General features: G+C 48.4%; 1 protein-coding gene across 5 annotated transcripts in view; it reads right to left on the bottom strand.

The window, feature by feature from the left end:
• PARP1 (poly(ADP-ribose) polymerase 1) overlaps positions 1-19,490 on the bottom strand; it is a 48,118-nt gene that overhangs the window by 16,123 nt on the left and 12,505 nt on the right. For 3 of the 5 annotated variants that reach the window (XM_086345079.1, XM_086345077.1, XM_086345080.1), the window contains exons 3-12: positions 12,476-12,600; positions 10,750-10,964; positions 9,210-9,309; positions 7,248-7,364; positions 6,474-6,650; positions 3,635-3,779; positions 1,731-1,871; positions 846-1,088; positions 515-583; positions 265-397 (exon numbers count right to left, since the gene is read on the bottom strand). In XM_086345079.1, coding sequence (XP_086201205.1) covers positions 265-397; positions 515-583; positions 846-1,088; positions 1,731-1,871; positions 3,635-3,779; positions 6,474-6,650; positions 7,248-7,364; positions 9,210-9,309; positions 10,750-10,964; positions 12,476-12,600 — 1,465 coding nt within the window. The remainder of the gene's footprint in view (positions 1-264; positions 398-514; positions 584-845; positions 1,089-1,730; positions 1,872-3,634; positions 3,780-6,473; positions 6,651-7,247; positions 7,365-9,209; positions 9,310-10,749; positions 10,965-12,475; positions 12,601-19,490) is intronic. The other 2 variants (XM_086345078.1, XM_086345081.1) reach the window with 1 other exon arrangement.

The raw sequence follows: 19,490 nt of genomic DNA, 5'->3' as shown, positions 1-19,490 counted from the left end.
TGGCTCCATTACATTGAAAAAAAAAAAAAAAAAGAAGCCATCCCAAACACCTTTGGTAACCCAGGAGCCTGATGTGACACAGATGACCGAGGACAGCAAGGCTGTCCAGGGGCCACGGCCTCTTCCCTCCTTCACTGAAGACATCACCGCACACCTATGATCCTCAAGAGGCGGCTGGTCCCCAGGTGCACGGACAGCCCAGCTCCGAGGGGCCCTGCTCTCGGGAGCGCACTCCTCTGGACACTTCCCCGCCCCCTGGCGCACCTGCTCTCTTTGTCATCCTCCAGGAGCTGCAGCTTGTAATAGGAGTTGGTCCCTTTGACGATGTCCACAAGCCCGAGGGTGGCGCTGAAGACCTTCCCGCCTTTCTCGAGGACATGTGCATTGTGTTCCAGACCTGTCAGGACAGAGCTCCTGAGAGTCTGCCCCCATGGTAGGGGGAGGGAGGGGACCCTTCTGGTTCCCCAGGACCAGGGAACCTGGCAGCCCACTCTATTCACTCCCATTTCCTCACCTGAATCAGGGTCGACAGCTGCTCCTCCTTTAAGAGTTAATTTCATCCTCTTTTCAGATTTGTTGGTACCTTGGAAGGAAACAGAGAAATGCAAACATTAAAAATAAACCAGGAAGGGGAAGGTGGCAGGCAGGGCAGGTGAGTCATCTTTGCCTGTATCAGAGTCAACAGGGGATGTGTGTGTTGCCTCTCACCACCTGAAGTTGCTGCCATTCTGTGTCAAGGGAAAACGAACTGACAAAGCCGGTGTGGGCAGCACTCATCAGACCACTGGGGCACAAAGGGAGAGGCTCTGCACGGGTGGACTCGATGGGGCCACTCAGGGCCTCACCTTCCTCCTTGACGGGACCCTTGCTCTTCTTGGAGGGCGCGGCCCCCGACTTCCCCTTTGGGGCCACTGCTTCAACAGGCTCCACCTTCACCTCGGCTCCCCAGGGGGACAAGAGGTGGGTGGAGAGCAACTCCTGAAGGCTCTTGGTGGAGGCGGAGATGTCTTGGAGGAAGTCCTCAGACACGACACGGATGTTGGCTTCTTTTACTTCCTCCATCTTTTTATTCATCTTGTCCACCTCCTCTGTTTCAATTGGAAGGAACAAAAAGCAAAATCTCAGATTACTCCAGAGTCGTTACTCGCTCAGTACTTTCCTCCCCACTCAGTTTTCTTTTCCTTCAAAATCTAGCACTCAGGAACCTCGCTCACTTCGACAACTGTCTGCCACTAGCAACAAGCCTCCTTTTCTAAGGTGTGATGAATGAGAGCTGCTTTCTCCAAACCATTCTACAGAACCAGATGTCAACAAGCATTTCACACAGAAGGCGAGTCAGGTTTGTATGGGAAAAGTGGTGTAGTACTTTCTGCTCTTGGAGACTTAAGATGGTCATTGGTGTAATAAGTCTGCAAAAAAATCTGTGTACCCTCTGAACTCTGCATTTCAAGCCTGCTTAAGCTGTGAACGTTTGTTCTAGTGGAAAATCTACCAACATCTTGTGAACAGTGCTAAGTGACAACAGTGGGCTGGTCTTCAGATAAGCGAGCACAGACCACAGCAGGGAGCAAGGCCAAGTTATGAGAGCCCATGCCCCTTCCCAGAGAACCTGAACCACGCCCGCAGTAAGAGACATACTTCTAGGGTCCCTGTGTGTGTCGGACACTGGGCCCAACACAATCAGGAGAGATAGATAGGGTCCCCCTGGTTCTCAGGCCAGTGAGACTTACTTTTGGTGCTGATACACAGGGAGGCCTTGTTGGCCGTCCCTGTCAATTTCCCCCCGAGTTTCTCAATCGTGGCCTTCACTTCATCCTTGTTCTGGGAGAGTTTCCCGAGAGTCAGGATCTTCATGTTGGATAATGGCTTGTCTGGAATGGAAAACAGGATCATGAGACAGGGCTGCTGCCTGTGGTGGGGAAGAGCAGAAAACGAGGCAGTAGTTCCCAGGGAAAAGTCAGCCAGGTTGCAAGGCCCCTGAACGGCCTCAGCACCCTCTCTGACCAGGGAGAAATGGGTCTCCTTAGGGAAAAGGCCACGTAAACAGCAAAGAGCTAGAGTACCAGGAAAGCAGAGGACAGCAAACCACACCATCCTCGGCACAAAAAGGGCCAGCTGGGCATGAGCCATGCACTGACACCGTTCTACAATTAGGCCATGAGCAGGGATGTCTGGGGGCGTCTGGGTCTGCACCACAGACAAGGAAGGACCAGGGGTCTGGGCAGGGGTGGGCAGCCGGAGTCGTCATATTAACTTGCAATTCCTTCTGTTATTTTTTCCCCCCATTCCACAACTAAAAACAAACTACAATTCTCACAGGATACTTATTAATCAACCCCATTTAAAAAATCAGTCTCATCCACCGCTGGAAGCTCGGTCAGCAGGACCACACTGAGTTGAGATGGATTCAGGCACCAAGAACCTTGGCATTTCAGGTGTTCAGCACTAACCCCAGGCCAGGAAGACCTGGATTAGGTGTGTGCCTTCTATTTGTTGCAAATGGAGACGTATAGAGCTAGTGACACATTTCCACAAGTGATGCAGTGGAATCCTTTAAGCCATCCCTGTGAGAGTCCCTTGGATCGCAAGATCAACCTAGTCAGTCCTAAAAGAAATCAGTCCTGAATATTTATTGGAAGCTGAAGCTGAAGCTCTAATCCTTTGGCTACCGGATGTAAAGAACTGACTCCCTGGAAAATACCCTGATGCTGGGAAAGATTGAAGGCAGGAACATAAGGGGACAACAGAGGATGAGACGGTTGGATGGCATCAATGACTCAATGCACATGAGTTTAAGCAAGCTCTGGCAGTTGGTGAGGACAGGGAAACCTGGCGTGCTGCAGTCCATGGGGTCACAAGTAGTTGGACACAGCTGAGCGACTAAACTGAACTGTGAGGGGGGGAACAACCAGGGACACCCACAGGGTTTAACTGAAAGCTGGCTGAGGTCTCCAGAGCAAACAGAACCACTGAGCTGTGAACTGCAAGTGAGGGGAAAGCAGAGGGGACCCTCAGCGCAGGGCCCGGATGCCAACCCCAGCCAGCCCACCTGCAAACAGCAGGGTGACTCGGGATGACCACACAACCTCTCCCCAGGGGATGGAGGGAGGGCACTGGTGGGCTGACATTCACAGATGAATCCTCATCCTCCACCTGCCACACGGTGGCCACAACTAAGCCACATATCTGAGTAAACAAAGACAGCAGCCCCTTTCTGCCAGGAAAACAGACTGATCTCACTGTCTTTGCTGGTGTGGAATACCTTTCACGTCGATCACAGTACATACAGTGGGTCTCTGAGGGGACAGAGCCCGTGTCACATTAGGCTCGGGATGAATGGTGGGGTGGGGGGGGGGGCGCTGCCCAGAGGCGGAAAGGGGAGACCTGGACTGCCTCTGCTCAGCAGTGCAGACTCAGGCAGGCAGGACAACGTCCCCACAGGCAACCGTCTCCCTGATCCTTCTCAGAAGCCCCTCCCCAGCCTTCCTCCTCCTGTTGGCAGTGGGGTGGGGAGAACAAGGGCAGGGTTTCCCCATGGGATCAACCAACAGGAGAAGAACCCAGCCGGATTCCCCTCTCCCCGCTAAGCTCAGGGCCCCAGCCCTCCCTACCCAGGCTGGGCCCGGAGCTGTACCTGGGGGGCCAGAGTGCACAGCGGCAGGCGCTGAAGCTGCGGAGGGTGGGGCTGCTGCCCCCACTGGGGTGCTGCTCTCTGGGGGGAATATACGGTCCTGCTTTTTGATCTTCAGTTTCTTGAAGTAAGAGATTTCTCGGAATTCCTAAAGAACGTAAGTTATAGTTAAATCAGTTTTCCCACGAAATAACCAACTGACAGAGCAAAGAATTTGAGAATCTTTCTCTTCTTACAATAAAGAATAACAAAATAGGAAGACTGGAGGCTTTTGGTATGAAATACTGTTGATACAGTACTTATGACTAGTGCTTCTACATTTATAATAGAGCTGGTACTGTGACGCTTTAACAAGAAAAATATTTTCTTTAAAAAGAAAAAAGGAAAAAACCTGTTGATTATCTGGTCAGGGGACCTCTGCTGGAACCTGATTACAACCCTCACTCTTGAGTTGCAATCCTAAGGGTCAAGAGGCGTTGTCCTGGGGTCATATGTCCTTTCCATGACCAAAAGCCCCTCAGACTCTCCACATCCCTGGAGAGAGGTTATTATCTAGAAGGAAATCAAGGCAATTCTCTTCCCTTCCTAGAAAAAGCGGCCGTGGATGCAGGCGGCCCGACACCGGTCAGTGTCCAGCACAGTCCACCTGCACCCCAGGTGTCACCATGGGCTCTGCTCTAAGTGGTCACACAGTAAGCATCACATGCACGAGGCTCAGGGCTACCAGCTCCCTACTCTCCTAAGTATTCATCCCACCAACAAAGAGTCCTTCCCCACTAGAGCACACGGACCTCTGCTCAGTGTTACGTGGCAGCCTGGATGGGAGGGGGTCTGGGGTAGAACGGATATGTACATATGTATGGCTGAGTCCCTTCACTGTTTATTAACGTTGTTAACCGGCTATGCTCCAATACAAAATAAAAAGTTAAAAAAAGAAACAGTCCTTTCCTGCTGGATCCATGGTTAATGACCACCCAGTTGAGAAGACATATGCTGGGCATCTAACATGTGCCACACGTCACAGTGGGTTTAAGAGAGTTTTGGCCTTTGAGAAACAAGTTCAGCCTTGACTGAGAGTCAGATGTAAGGAGGCAACTTCCAGATAGGAGCTGGCTTCTAAACCAGAGGCGTGCTAAAGTGATACCAACACTGGGAACGCTGGGAGGGCTCCCCAGAGGCAGGGACCTGCTCAGCTGGCTGGAAGCTGGAAAGCAGGCAGTTAGGCAAATGCACCGGACGGGTATTGTGATGTACTGGGAACACACAACTGCAGCTGGTTCCCCACTGTGGAGTGCGTGATCAAAGAGACACAGATGAGGACGGACTGGGGAAGGGGTGAGACGGAGGCGGAGAGAATGTGCGTTAAGCGGTGAGAGCAGGATGTGAGGAGGAATAAAAGAGCCAAGAGAGGGGCTGCAGACGGCAGCTGGAGTCAGACCACGGAGGGCTTTGGGAAAGGGGGTCAAGCCAAGGAGATGCCCTTGATTCTGGGATCCAAGCCCCTGGTGGCCGCAGTCCCTACACAGGGCCTGTAAGTCCATGAGTTTGCCTGGGCAGCAAGCACTGCTGACCTGACAAAATGTCTTGCACATCCAGGTATCCTTTTACAACAACCTTTAAAAAACTACACATAGATGCAGTGCAACTGGCGTATCAAGCACAAAATAGTTCACGTAACAATCTTATTTTTTCCCCAACCTATGGTAGCTCAGACAGTAAAGCATCTGCCTACAATGCAGAAGACCCAGGTTCAATCCCTAGGTTGGGAAGATCCTCTGGAGAAGGAAATGGCAAACCCACTCCAGTACTCTTGCCTGGAAAATCCCACGGACAGAGGAGCATGGTAGGCTACAGTCCATGGGGTCGCAAAGAGTCGGACACGATTGAGCAACATCACTCACTCAAGATACTGAAAGGGATATGAATACCACAAATGGGCTCATAACATTGGCATTCTCAGAAGAACTGGGAAAATATTTCTACAATAAACGGGGAATCACTTTGAGGTTTTAAGGTGGGGGCAGCGACAAAGTCAGATTTGTTTCAGAGCAGCTGCACAAGAGGTATTCAGTAATTACGGTAGGGGACAGAGAAGGCAGGAAAAGAATGAGTGCAAAAGGGGAAAACGTGGGAAAGTGGCGATCAGCCCCGATGCAGGTGACAGTTACATACGCTGCTGGTCCAAATGCTCCCCCCAGGAGAAGACACAGGCAGTGAGGGAACCTGACAGACACCAACCCCAAAGCCCAGTGAGCGGCAGGGCCACGACCGTCCCCGGTGGTGCTGGGTCCTTCCAGCAGCCCGCCCCCTGACACTGCTGGCTCCCCAGTAGCACAGCTCCTAACAAGGTGCCCCAACTGAGGCTTTTTGCATTCTGAGAACTCAGCAGAGAGAAGGTGACAGGGGACACGTGAACCCTGGGTCCTACTCCTCCTCCAGCACCTAGGCAAAGAAATGTCCTTGAGAAGCACCCTCCTGTCGTAAAGGCAGGAATCGCCACTGGTTCACCGCTGTGTCCCTTGTGCCCAGAACAGTGCCTGGCAGAGGGGAGGCACTTGAGAAACAGAAATTAAAAATGACTCAGTCTCCACATTTTACACCAGGTGGACAAACCTGTGCTCCGGCTGGAAGTGCATTGGTTCTCCATCTGTGTAGTTTGCAAATGTACAGAACCAGTGACATAATTTCATATTCTGATTATGAGGAAGGCCCCAATGTAAAGAGGTCTGAGACACTCTACTCTGCAGTCATGGTGACCCTGAGTGTGGACAAGCATGGGAGGTGGGACCAGGTTTTTCTGTAAACGGATCCCAGGATTGCTCCTACCTCCCACCTCACTTACCTTTGGGGTCACCCACTCCTTCCGGTTGGGCGTCTGTGTCTTGACCATACACTTGGTCCAGGCAGTCACATCCCCGGTACAGTAATAGGCGTCGCCCTTGAAGACCAGCTGGCCCGAGCATTCCTCGCAGGGAAGGAGGGCGCCGAACACCATACCGTCGGCCACGCGGTCCAAGATCTGAAGCCAGTGAAGAAAACACATCAGGGAGGAAAGGCGGAGGGCCTTCAGAGGACATTTGCCAATGTGGGATGAAGAATCTGCACAGACTTCACTTGCTAAAAAAGGGAGTGCCCTGAGGCTCCCTAACATTCCCCAGGGGAGGTGGATCATGGTTGGAGCTTGGATCTTATGTCCACGCATGAAGTGTTCCTGCAGCTACCCCTTCCCTCGGTGACTGAGAAATAGTGCGAGAGCCCAGAGAATCCACTGCTTCTGAGTGCACCGGAGTGACGGCAGGGCCTGCTGGGGAAACAGCCCTTGTGGCCCCCGGGGAGTCCGGGAGGAAGGCAGCAGAGAGAGCTCCTTGGGCCCAAGGGTGTGGCATGAACACACCAGGCAGACGTGCGGCCCACCTCAGTGCTTGAGCGCCTGCCCCTTCCTGCCCCGCAAATGGCGACCTTGATGGCGATGACCATGCAACACGACTGTGGAATGTCGCTCCCAATTAATACCGGCAGGTGTTCAACCGGAGGGCCTCCCACACTCCACCGGGACAGTCACCGCACACGGCCTGGCCGCCTGGCTCGCGGCTCCCGTAACACAAGGGCAGCTCACCGCCGACTCCCCGGAGGGCACTTCCTGCTTGTTGAAGATGAGCAGCTCTTTCAGGTCGTTCGTAGAGCACGCTTTCTTTAGCTCGTCCTTGACATTCCAGATCAGGTCGTTCTGGGCCTGCGTACAACAGCCAGCAGCTGAGAGATCGGCTCTTTTCAGAGAAAGAAGCCGAACCAGAGGAAGGTTCCACCCTGGCCCTGCTTTGGCTCCCATCATAGCCCTGCTTCACAGCCCTGCACTGAGCGGAGCTGCCGCATCCCCAGGACCCTGCTCCTAGCACGGGGCGCCGTGTCTTGAGTCGGCCTGGGGTTTGGGCACTTGGGCACCTGAGTCCCTGGAACCAGCCCCTCAGAGACAAATCCCAGGACACGCACGCAAGAAGGCACCGGGTTTATCTGTCCCAACATCCAGCACCGAAGGGAGGAGGGTCGGCTCCCCAACTACCTGCGAGCGAGCAGGGACAAGCCCCAAACACTCCGACTGCCTCAACTGTGCATTATGCTCACTATTGTGAACAGACTTCAGGTCTTCTGAAAACAGAACTGTAAATCTCTGTGGTAACATTTATGCAGTGCTTACTCTTCGTGGGCACTTTTCCCGTCACTGCACTCATTCTCACATGTGCTTTGCTTAGAAAGGCAGTGGCCTCCCCACAGCAGAGTCAGGGCAGGGGAACACTTCCTCCTGCTTTAGGGGACTGCGCGGGTCATGCCCTGAGACCCCCACCTCTGCAAGACAGATGAAAATGCCAGCTCTCTCAGCACTGGGTGAGAAGGGCTTTAACGTGACAAAGCTGCATCACACACACTGCTTCCCCTGCCCCACCTCCGTAAGGGCCTCTCAGTAATAGTGACCCCTGCAACTTCCCTGGTGGTACAGTGGCTAACAATCTGTGCCTCCACTGCAAGGGGCATGGGTTTGAGGCCTGGTTGGGGAGCTGAGATCCCACATGCTGCACGGTGTGGTCCAAAAACAAAGTGAAAATGAATTTAGTATGCATCATTTTTTAAAAATAAAATATGCAATTTTAAAAATCCACCCCTGCAGGACCACGTGGTGAGCCTTGGAATGAGAGAGCATAAGGAACGAGGGAGGACAAGGAAGAAGTCTAAGGGCGCAAGGTGAGATGGGAGCAGCAGGATGAGGTCACCTACGTGACCAAGGACGGGAGGCCAGCACAAACGGATGTGCCGGGCTGGGGAGCGTGTGGAGCACGGAAGGAAGAACACCAAACCCACTGTAGTGGCCCTGCAGCCAGGGCTGGCACAAAGCAGACACGTTTTAAACTGCAGGACAACCCACACCGAATCTGTGATTCGTGTTAAGCATGGAAATCACACCTCCAAGAAGAGACCGACGGCCCCCTCCTAGTTTCCCAAACAAACACTCGCCATTTTCTGGTTAATAATTCTTACTTTGCTTCGACAACGTTTACCAACACGGTGACGAATGTCTCTGTTCAATGACCACCGATCTAACGGGCAGTTTTCTCCTTTTACTATATGCCTTCTATTTTTTTCTTCCCCAAGAAGAGATTTTCATAAAAAGAAAATTGAATTTTATCTCTTTCAGCCATTCTCTGTGCCAAGAACCTTCGGCATCCTTGAATTCAATACCCAGTTTCCAATGTGCTCCAGGTCTGGGATGCGGTGATGCACTGTATGGCTGAGGCGTGACATGCCCATCCCAGCACGAGGCTGCTGAGTGGGAAGCGACAGCTCGGCTCCCACCAGCCTGGCCACTGGTCTGACGCTGAGAGCCCACTGTGGATGCCTTCGCGTTGCTTTGGGAGGAGGAAAGAAAGCCTGGGGGGAAAGCCAGGCTACTGAACAACAACTATCGATTTGGGAATTTTAAAAGCTCTTATAAAGCAGGATACCCGCACCTCCTTTAACTTTCTCCCCAGAATGAGGAAGAGAATTAGACTGAATGGCGAGAGGAGACACACAGCTCAGGACTCACCTTAAGGGCCTTTTCAAGTTTAATCTCCTTGTCTTTTTCTTTTTTAGATTTCTTCTTGGTCACTTCATCTATTCCATCCACCTCATCACCTTTTCTCTTTCTGAAAGAGACAAAGAATGTGAGAGAAAGAACCAGAACCACTGAAACCCTGAAAGCCAATGCCTCGGGTGACACAGCATCCTCACGCCACTCTAATTCGGCACGGCCAGGCGCTGCCCACTCAGGAGCTCGCCGTCTGCTCAGGTCTGCAGCTGCCACTTCATGACACACTCCACTGTGAGGACGGGCCAGCGGTCGCTCCAGAGCCTTGGAACAACCTGGCGCAGCACCTAGGGCTTAGGCCCCATTTGACATCAAAATGCCACCCATCTCCTGGCATAGACCAGGCCTGGAAGGTTCTGGCAGGGACTATGCTACAGGTTAAGGCCACGGCTGAGGGCAGGGACCGCAGAAGACAAAGCACCAGTGTCAGGCACTGAGTCTTTCAAGCTAAGACACAGGGCTGCTCCTGAGGCCAAGAGGCTGTTCTCAAATGCGGGAGGCCGAGCTATCATTTCAAGCCCAACAAGAAGCAGTAGTCTAGGCGCCGCCAGCCGGTCTGCCTCAGCCAGGTCAGCAAACAGTGCTGACCAAGGAGCATCACCCCTGACTTGAGAGAGGGCACTGAGGGTCATCAGTAGCCCCTAGAAACAGGGGAGGCCAGCCATGGTGGGGAGGCCAGCCATGGTGGTTAATGCTTTCAGCTGTCACGCTGGCCTGAGATCGAACCCCTGGATTTTCCCTCATTCATTAAAGTGGGGAAAAGAATACCCTCTGCCTTGTAGGATCATGGTGATGGTTAAATGAATTATCCTGTAAAAGGCTTAGCATAGCGCCCAGCACACCAGAACGCTCAACCCATTCTGGTGGTTACGGCATAAATGGAAGCTTATGCATTCTTCTTACACCTATACTGAGTGTCAAAGCGCCCTGAGGACTTTAAAATCCATGCCTCTGACTTGCTAGTTTTCTTTAACATTCCAGAACCACATGTGCTATACCATAAACTTGTGCACTTATTTCATTTTTAAAATTTACTATCTGCTCATGGCTGTTCTGGGTCTTTGTTGCCATGTGAGGGCTTTCTCTAGATGTGGTGCGAGGACTTCTTTACTGTGGTGGATTCTCTTGTTGCACAGCATGGGCTCTAGGGCACACAGGCTTAGCTGCCCGGCAGCATGTCGAAATCTTCCCAGACCAGGGGTTGAACCCGTGTCCCCAGCCCTGCAAGGCAGACTCTCAACCACTGGACCACCAGGCAAGTCCTACACGCGTGCATTTAGAACTGGGATAGTGCTTGAAGGATGCCTCTGCACTTGAGGATGCCACGGGGACGTGAGAGCGGGCCATGGAGCGGTGAGAGGCGGTGGCAGACTCTAGTCAGGGGAACGCTCAGAGGGGGCAGTCAGGAGGGTGCAGCAGTCTGATACAGACTCTGGGCCTGCGGGAAGCCCTTCCCTGAAGCCCCATGGGCACCCCCCACCCCCAGCCCTCTACCCACCTTTCACCCTTGATGGCCGGGAGCTGCTTCTTGAGGGTTTCTTGGTCCTCTGCGGTGAGGACGCTGAAGCCCATGAGCTGGCTTGCGCTGAACTCGGGACGGAAGCCCAGCTCCTCCCGTTTCTGAACAAAACACTTTGGGTGGTACCAGCAGTCAACCATGCCCAGCTGGGGCTTATCGGGGTACACCACCTTTTTAGACAGGCGCACCTGGCCCTGTAGGAGAATCCACACGTGTTAAAAGAGAGACAAGGAAGGGTGGTCAAACATCAGGGAGGCCCAGGGGCGACCAGGTCCACAGTGAAGGTGATGGGAGGGCTGCTGGAAGGTTTTGGTTCTTTTATGCCATTAAGGATTGTGTTACCCTGAAGCCTCTGCTCCCTAATTTTAAGTAAGGTTAAGTCCAACTAGCTACCTGCCCACCCAGCTGCCTGGGCAAGTGACAAAGTGGTAACATCACCCTGAGGACGCTCTGCAGACCCCGGTGCAGAGGTAAGAACAATGGCTGGGACGCTAGACTGCAGGCTCATGGGAGCCAGAAGGAGAAGTATTAGTCGCTCAGTCGTATTTGACTCTGCAATCCCATTGACTGTAGCCCGTTAGGATCCTCTGCCCAAGGAATTCTCCAGGAAAGAATACTGGAGCGGGTTGTCTGTTTTCTCCTCCAGGGCATCTTCCTGACCCAGGGATTGAACCTGGGTCTCCTGTATTTCAGGCAGATTCTGTACCATCTGAGCCACCAGGGAAGCCCCCAAGGGACACAGAGCAGGCCTCAATCCTAGCAGGGATCTTCTGCAACTTCCTACCCAGCCTCCTCAGTCTCTTTACACAGATGAAGGCTCCCTAAAATGCGGTAGCAAACCCGTAAAGCTAGCATCCAGTCCTGCCATCCTGCCCAGGTCTGACATTCCTAGTGAGTTCCAGGCCTGTAAGCCCCAGACGGGGAAACTCGGACCAAGTGGCACTGACACAACTCCACCTCAGGCCCGGCCATGCTCCATGACACACGGCCTTGGGCACTCCCTTTGAAACTTTCAACTTGTGCCTCAAATTCCTGTGGTAGAAGGCAGCTGGAGAAGATCTAGCAACTCCATGTTTTTCCTTTCTGAACACTCACTGACTCTCCTCAATTTCCTGTACAATACTGAGGAGGTAGAAACTTCTCATCAATGCCTTAAATTAATCAACCAGAATGTTTGCCTAAGATGAGAGGATCTCTGGTAACGAGGCTAAAGGGCACAGGCCAACCCCTCGATCTGCGTCTGAGCTACTCAGACGGCCGTCACTCTACCCAACCAGCTGTCATTCTATAGGGGTGAGAGCTGGAAAGGAAGGAGGGTGGACGGAGTTCCTGACTAAGCGGAAGAAAGCCTGGAGGCTGACACTAGGGAACAAACGCACTCCTTAAACTGAGTCTACCATAAAACACAACCAACAGCTTCCTGCAGCCCTTTGGGGGTCCAGAAGAGACCCACTGTATACATGTTTTCCAAACTCTCCCACGTTTCCTAAGAGCAGGTTCAGTGACACACAAGGACAGCACTGTGAATAATCAGGGCTAGATGTGTCCACAAGAAAAGTCACGGTTATCTCCTGTCTCTACTAAGATGATTCACTTTAGTTTTACCCAGCACCTAAAGCCCTATTTTCTTTTTCTTTTGAGCTATCCAATGACATCCAGTGCAAGAAATCCAGAAAGGCAGACAGACCAAGCCCCAGGCTCTCACCTTGTCTATCTTCTCCATGCAGCTCTTGCACGTGCTTCTGTTGGACTTGGCGTACCCTGCCCCGAAGTCAATCAGTGTCTTCTCGGTCTTGCTGCCAACTCCATCTTGGCCTTTGCCTGAAACATCTAACACAGCCATGCTCAGTTCAACAGCCTCAGTGTAGTTCCAAAGAGCCCTGTCCTCCTCTACCTCTTGAGATTCCTCTACCAGGACACCTTGTGTTTTGGGCAACTGCAGCTGGTCCATCTCTTCTACGTTCGTTTCTAACTACTGTGGTTGGTTAACAGTTTCTTCTCTGGCAATGAAATTAAAATTTTTCTCAGGCTCCTGGAAATAGCACAATGTTAGCTGGTGGTGGTCTTACCACTCCCATGCTGGCTCCTCCTCTGTAGCCCCCTTCCTCACTTTGGAAAGAACTTAGTAAGTGCTTACTACGACGTATGATAGTAGATCAACAGGAGAATGAACAAACAAACTGAGATATAGTCAAAAGACTACTCTTCAGTAATTAAAAAAAGAATTGATGACACATAAGACAACCTGGATGAGTCTCACAGACATGCTGAGCAAAAGCAGTTTACAAGAGAAAAAGATACTATTGCTTTCTCTCCCAAATGCTAAATCACACAAAATTAATCCAAAGGGACAGAAATCAGAACAATGGTTACCTTGCTGAGAGGAAAGATGACTCAGAAAGGACCCAACGGACCCTTCTGGGGCTACTTATTGATGGGTGAATGTTAGATGCATGCATGCACTTGCCAAAATTCACTGAACTGTACGTGTAAAGTCTGTGCATATAACTGTGTATTATTTTAAAAATTCTGGATGAAAAATTTCAAAATACTAAGAACAGGTATTGTGAGAAAACAGATATTACAACAAGAACACTGACTCAAAGATGAAGCTTCATTATGATGAAACACATGTCCAGCGAAATGAAAAGTACTTAGGGATGGATGGTGTGGAAGTGGAGAAATGGGTACATCACACATTGCTGGTACAGGCAGAACTGATACAATCCTTCTAAAAGGCAGGCTGGCACACACACTGTGAAACAGTTCATCTCTTTTAGCAGTATTTCCTCCTCTTAGAATTAAAGAAATAACTGGATAGATGCCCAGGATATATGAGAAATTTGACACAGTGCTGTTTGTAACAGAACTAAATGGTTTACAGCCTAGTTTCAAAAGTAAGAGAGTCTGGACTTGAATCTCGCCACGGACATTCACCACCATGCTAACCTTGGGCCACTCAACTAACCTTCAGGTGTCTCAGCTCAACTGGAAAAACTGATAAAGCAATATGACAAGGACTCAGTCAAATTACTGTAATATATGCCAAATACTTAAATGATGCACAAAATTTAGCAAGATCTGAATAAATGAGTACAATGTTATCTTGAACAATAATGATGGAAATCTGTAACTTTTAATGTGAGAAAAGTAAATATTAAGCTATAAAATGCAATGTGTAGACCACAGGGAAATATAAATCAAGATTATGAAATATCACTTCAAAACATTAAGGATATTTTAAAAACTCCTGTAAAACCAAAAAATCCAGAAAACAAAAGTGTTGATAAGGATGTGGAGAAATCAGAAACCCACAGCTGCTGTGGCAAACAGTACTACAGTTTACACAAAAAAATTGAACGTAGAGTATTGATATGAAAATTCCACTTATGATAATTCCACTCATAACTCCACTTATGAGTATATACATAAGAGAACAGAAAACAGGGTCTGCATCAGATAAATGCACACCAATATTCACCAATGACCAAAAGGCAGAAACAACTCAAATGTCCACCAAAGAATGAACAGATAAATGAAATGTGGGATAGCCATATCACAGAATTCTTACCCAGCCTTTAAAAGGAAGGAAATTCTGACAGACGCCACATGAATGAACCCTGAAGACATGCGAAGTAAAATAAGTCAGACACAGATGGACAAACACAGTATAGGCCAAACCCAAAAGGATAAATACTGTGTCATTCCACGTGTATGAGGTACCTAGAAGTAATCAAGCTCACAGAGACAGAAACAGTGGTTGTCAGAGAGTAGGGGGAGGAGAAAAGAGGAGTTCATGTTTCATGGGTATGAAGTAATACTTTAGGAAGATGAAAAAGTTTTGAAGGATGATGGTGTGGCTGCATAGCAGTGTGAATTGCACTTAACACCACTGAAATGTACACTCAGAGTGGTAAGCACTGTGTTATGTATATTTTATCACAAAGAAAAGGTGACTGAACATTAAAAAAAAAAGTATTATACTTAAGGTAGAAACCTTTTTCTGCAGGAGTAAAAACCCACAAACACACAAGCATCAATGTCTGAATAGAAAAACATTTTCTAATAAGACACCCTGCAATATTAATGATAGTTCTTTCTGAATTACAGGATCTGGGACAATTTAAAACTTCTTGTTCTCCAAAACAGCCTGGAGTCACAATCATAGGTTAAACTGGGTCAGTTCACAAGAAGGCAGAGAAATGAGAATAGAGTCTCAGGAGATAGCCTTCAAAGGATGACTAAAAAATAAAATCGACCATTTGAAATTTAAAGGCATCTTAGCAAGTTGAGTTTGTGGATACTGACCAACTGACCACAGCTTATACGGAGAGGCAGGAGACCCAGAACAGCCAACGCAATATTGAAGAGGAACAAAGTCAGGGAACTGACACTGCCTGACAACAAGACTCACTGTAAAGCTATATAATCAAATCAGTGTGATGCTGGCAAAACTGATAAATAAGCCAGAACACAGTCCAGTAAGTATACCCACACAGACACAGTCACTTGATGTTTGATAAAGGAGCAAAGTCAACTCAGTGGCGAACAGACAGCTTTTTCAACAAGTGGTGCTGGGACAATAAGACATAAATGTGCAAAAAAATTTAATCTAGACAGATTACACCTGTGGCAAATAGTAACTCAAAATGAATCACAGACTTAAATGTATTGATTAAACATAAAACTATAAAACTTCTAGAAAATAACATAGGAGAAAATCTAGATGACCTTGGGTATGGTGCTAAGTTGCTTCAGTCATGGCTGACTCTGTGTGACCTTATGGACTGCCAGGAGACTGCCAGGCTCCTCTGTCCATGGGATTCTCCAGGCAAGAATACTGGAGTGGGTTGCCATTTCCTCCTCCAGGGGATCTTCCCAACCCAGGGACTGAACCTGTGTTAAGTCTCCTGCATTGGCAAGTGAGTTCTTTACCACTAGCACCATCTGGGTATGGTGGTAACTTTTTATTTACTTATCAATTATTATTATTCTTAAAGTTTTTTGGCTGTGCCTTACAGCATGTGGGATCTTATTTCCTCGACCAGGGATTGAACCTGTGCCCCCTGCATTGGAGGCGCAGTCTCAACCACTGTACTGCCAGGGAAGCCCCTGGTGATAACTTTTTATAGATGGTACCAGACCCAGTACATAAAAGAAATAATTTATAAGTCAGACTTTATTAAAATAAAAAATGTCTACTCTGTGAAAGATAGCACCAAGAGAATAAAAGATATAAGCCACAGACTGAGAGAAAATACTTGCAAAAGGCATATCTGATAAAGGACTGCTGTCCAAACTATACGATGAACTCAATAAAATGACGTGAAAAGATGCTCAAAATCATATGGTACTTCTTGCTATTCAGTTGTCAAGTTGTTTCTGATTCTCTGTGATCCCATGGGCTGCAGCATGGCAGGCCTCCCTGTCCCTCACCATCTCCTGGAGTTTTTCCAAGTTCATGTCCATTGAATTGGTGATGCCATCCAACCATCTTATCTGCTGTTGCCCTTGTCTCCTGCTGCCTTCCATTTTTCCCAGCATCAGGGATTTTTCCAATGAGTCGGCTCTTCGGATCAGGTAGCCAAAGTACTGGAGCTTCAGCTTCAGCATCAGTCCTTCCAATGAGTATTCATGGTTGATTTCCTGTAGGATTGAATGGTTTGATCTTCCTGTTGTCCAAGGGACTCTCAAGAGTATTCTCTAGCACCAGCTTGAAAGCATCAGTTCTTCGGCACTGCTTTCTTTATGGCCCAACTCTCACATCCATACGTGGCTACTAGAAAAAGACTACAGCCTTAACTATACAAACTTCTGTTGGCAAAGTGATGTCCTTGCTTTTTAATACACTGTCTAGGTTTGTCGTAACCTTCCTGTCTTCAAGAAGCAACTATCTTCTAATTTCATGGCTGCAGTCACCGTGCACGGTGATTCTGGAGCCCAAGAAGAGGAAATCTGTCACTGCTTCCACCTCATCCCCTTCTATTTGCCATGAAGTGCTGGGACCGGATGCCATGATCTTGGTTTTTTAAATGTTGAGTTTTAAGCCAGCTTTTTCACTCTGCTCTTTCACCCTCAAAAGGCTAAATTTCTCTTTGCTTTCTGCCATTGAAGTGGTATCATTTACATATTTGAGGTTGTTGATATTTCTCTTAGCAATCTTGATTCCCGCTTATAACTCATCCACCTTGGCATTTTGCATGATGTGTTCTGCATATAAGTTAAACAAACAGGGTGACAATAACCAGCGTTGCCATACTGCTTTCTCAATTTTGAACCAGTCAGTTGTTCCATATAAGGTTCTAACTGTTGCTTCTTGATCTGCATAGAGGTTTCTCAGGAGACAGGTAAGATGGTCTGGTATTTCTATCTCTTTAAGAGTTTTCCACAGTTATGAACCACAAAGTCAAAGGCTTTGGCATAGCTAGTCAAACAGAGGTGGATGATTTTCTGGAATTCCCTTGCTTTCTCTATGATCCATGAGTGTTGGCAATTTAACCTCTGCTTCCTCTGCCTTTTTCTAAACCCTAATTGAACATCTGGAAGTTCTCGGTTCACGTACTGTGGAAGGCTGCAGGATTTTGAGCACAACCTTACTAGCACAGGAGATGAGCGCAACTGCCCCGTAGTGTCAACACTCTTCAGTACTGCCTTCCTTGGGAACTGGGGTGAAACCTGACCTCTTTCAGTCCTGCGGTCACTGCTGGCTTTTCCAAATTTGCTGACATGTTGGCTGCAGCACTTTAATAGCATCATTTAGGATTTTAAATAACTCTGCTGGAATTCCATCACCTCCACTAGCTTTACTGGCAGCAGTGATTCCTAAGGCCCACTTGACTTTACACTCCAGAATGTCCGGCTCTGGGTAAGTGACCACACTATTGTGGCTATCCAGGTCATTAAGATCTTTTTTGTCCAGTTCTGTATATTCTTGCCATCTCTTCTTGATCTCTTGTGCTTCTATCAGATCTTAACGTTTCTGTCCATTATTGTGTCCATCTTTGGATGAAATGTTCCATTGCTATTTCCAATTTTCTTGAGGGGCTCTCTAGTCTTTCCCCTTCTGTTGTTTTCTTCTATTTCTTTGCATTGTTCACTGAAGAAGGTCTTCTTATCTCTCCCTGCTATTCTCCTGAACTCTACATTCAGTTGGGTAACCTTTCCCCTTCTCCCTTGCTTTTTGCTTCTTTTCCTGCCTCAGCTATTTGTAAAGCCTCCTCAGACAACCACTGTGCCTTCTTGCATTTCTTTTTCTTTGGGATGGTTTCGTTCGCTGCCTCCTGTACAATATTACGAACCTCTGTCCACAGTTCTTCAGGCACTCTGTATACTAGATCTAATCCCTTGAATCTATTCATCACTTTCACTATATAATCACAGGGGATCTGATTTAGATCGCAATGGACTGGCCTAGTGGTTTTTCTCACTTTCTTTAATTTAAACATGAATTGTGCTGTAAGGAGCTGATGATCTGAGCCACAGTCAGCTCCAGGTCTCGTTTTTGCTGACGTATACAGCTTCTCCAACTTTGGCCACAAAAATGTAATCAATCTGATTTCAGTGTTGACCATTTGGTGTTATCCAGGTGTAAAGTGTCTCTTATACTGTTGAAAAAGAGTGTCTGCTATGACTAGTGCGTTCTCTTAGCAGAATTGTGTTAGCTTTGCCCATATGGTACTAGGGAATTGCAAATTAAAATAAGATACCACTACAAATCTATTAGTTTGCCAGAATCCAAAACACTGGTAACAAACATTGGTAAGGACGTGGAGTAATAGGAACTCTGATTCATTACTGGTAGGAATGTAATGGTCAAGCAAGACAGCTTGCTATCTAAAGATACTCTTACCATACAATCCAGCAACTGTGTGCCTTGGTATTTAGTATTTATCCAAATGACTAAAAAACTTATGTCCACACACAACCCTGCACGGGGACATAGTTTTATTCATAATTGCTAGAACGGGCTGCACTTGAGGTGTCCTTCACTAGGCGAATGGATAAACTGGTGCTTTCAGACAGTGGAATATTCGGTGCCCCCAAGAAACGTTATCCACCTGTGACAAGATACGCAGGAGCCTTATGTGTATATTACCCAGTGAGATAAGCCAATGTGAAAAGGTTACATACTGTGTGAGTCTAATGACACAATATTCTAGAACAGATGAAACTATGGAGATAGGAAAAACATCAGTGGTTGCCAGGGGTTGGGAGACAGAGCGACGAACAGGTAGAATGCAGAGGAATTTTACAGAGTAATGGAAATACTCTGTATGACATTATGATGATGGATATTTGTCATTATACATTTGCTCAAACCCTTACAGGAAAGATGTACACCACCACGACTGATGGCTAATATAAACTCTGGACTTTGGCTGAACGGATGTGTCAATGTAACTTCAGCTGCTGGGGCAAGTTGATGGTGGAAGAGGTCACACCTCTGTGGAAACTCTCCACTTCCCATACTTTTTGCTTAATTGTGCTGTGAACCTGAAACTACTCTAAAAGAGGGTCTAGTAAGATAACAACCACAGCAAATTTAAAGGCTACATTTCAAGCATCTAGAAGGAACATATCCCGCACCCAAAAGGACAAGTCTGGGTCACTGAATGCTGCTGGAGTAACGGGAGAGTGAGCTGAAGGACCTACTCTTTGCTCTCACAGAGTGGGCCCCTACCCAGGAAGCTCCAGGGTTGGGGCGACCCCCGCGCCTCCCC

Source organism: Bos grunniens, chromosome 16 (genome assembly GCF_055505025.1).
Source record: "Bos grunniens cultivar Pamir isolate PY7600 chromosome 16, Bosgru_T2T1.0, whole genome shotgun sequence".
In the NCBI taxonomy this organism is placed as follows: Eukaryota; Metazoa; Chordata; class Mammalia; order Artiodactyla; family Bovidae; genus Bos; species Bos grunniens.
Note: the sequence above shows the minus strand (reverse complement) of the source record. Positions and strands in the feature narration are given on the sequence as shown.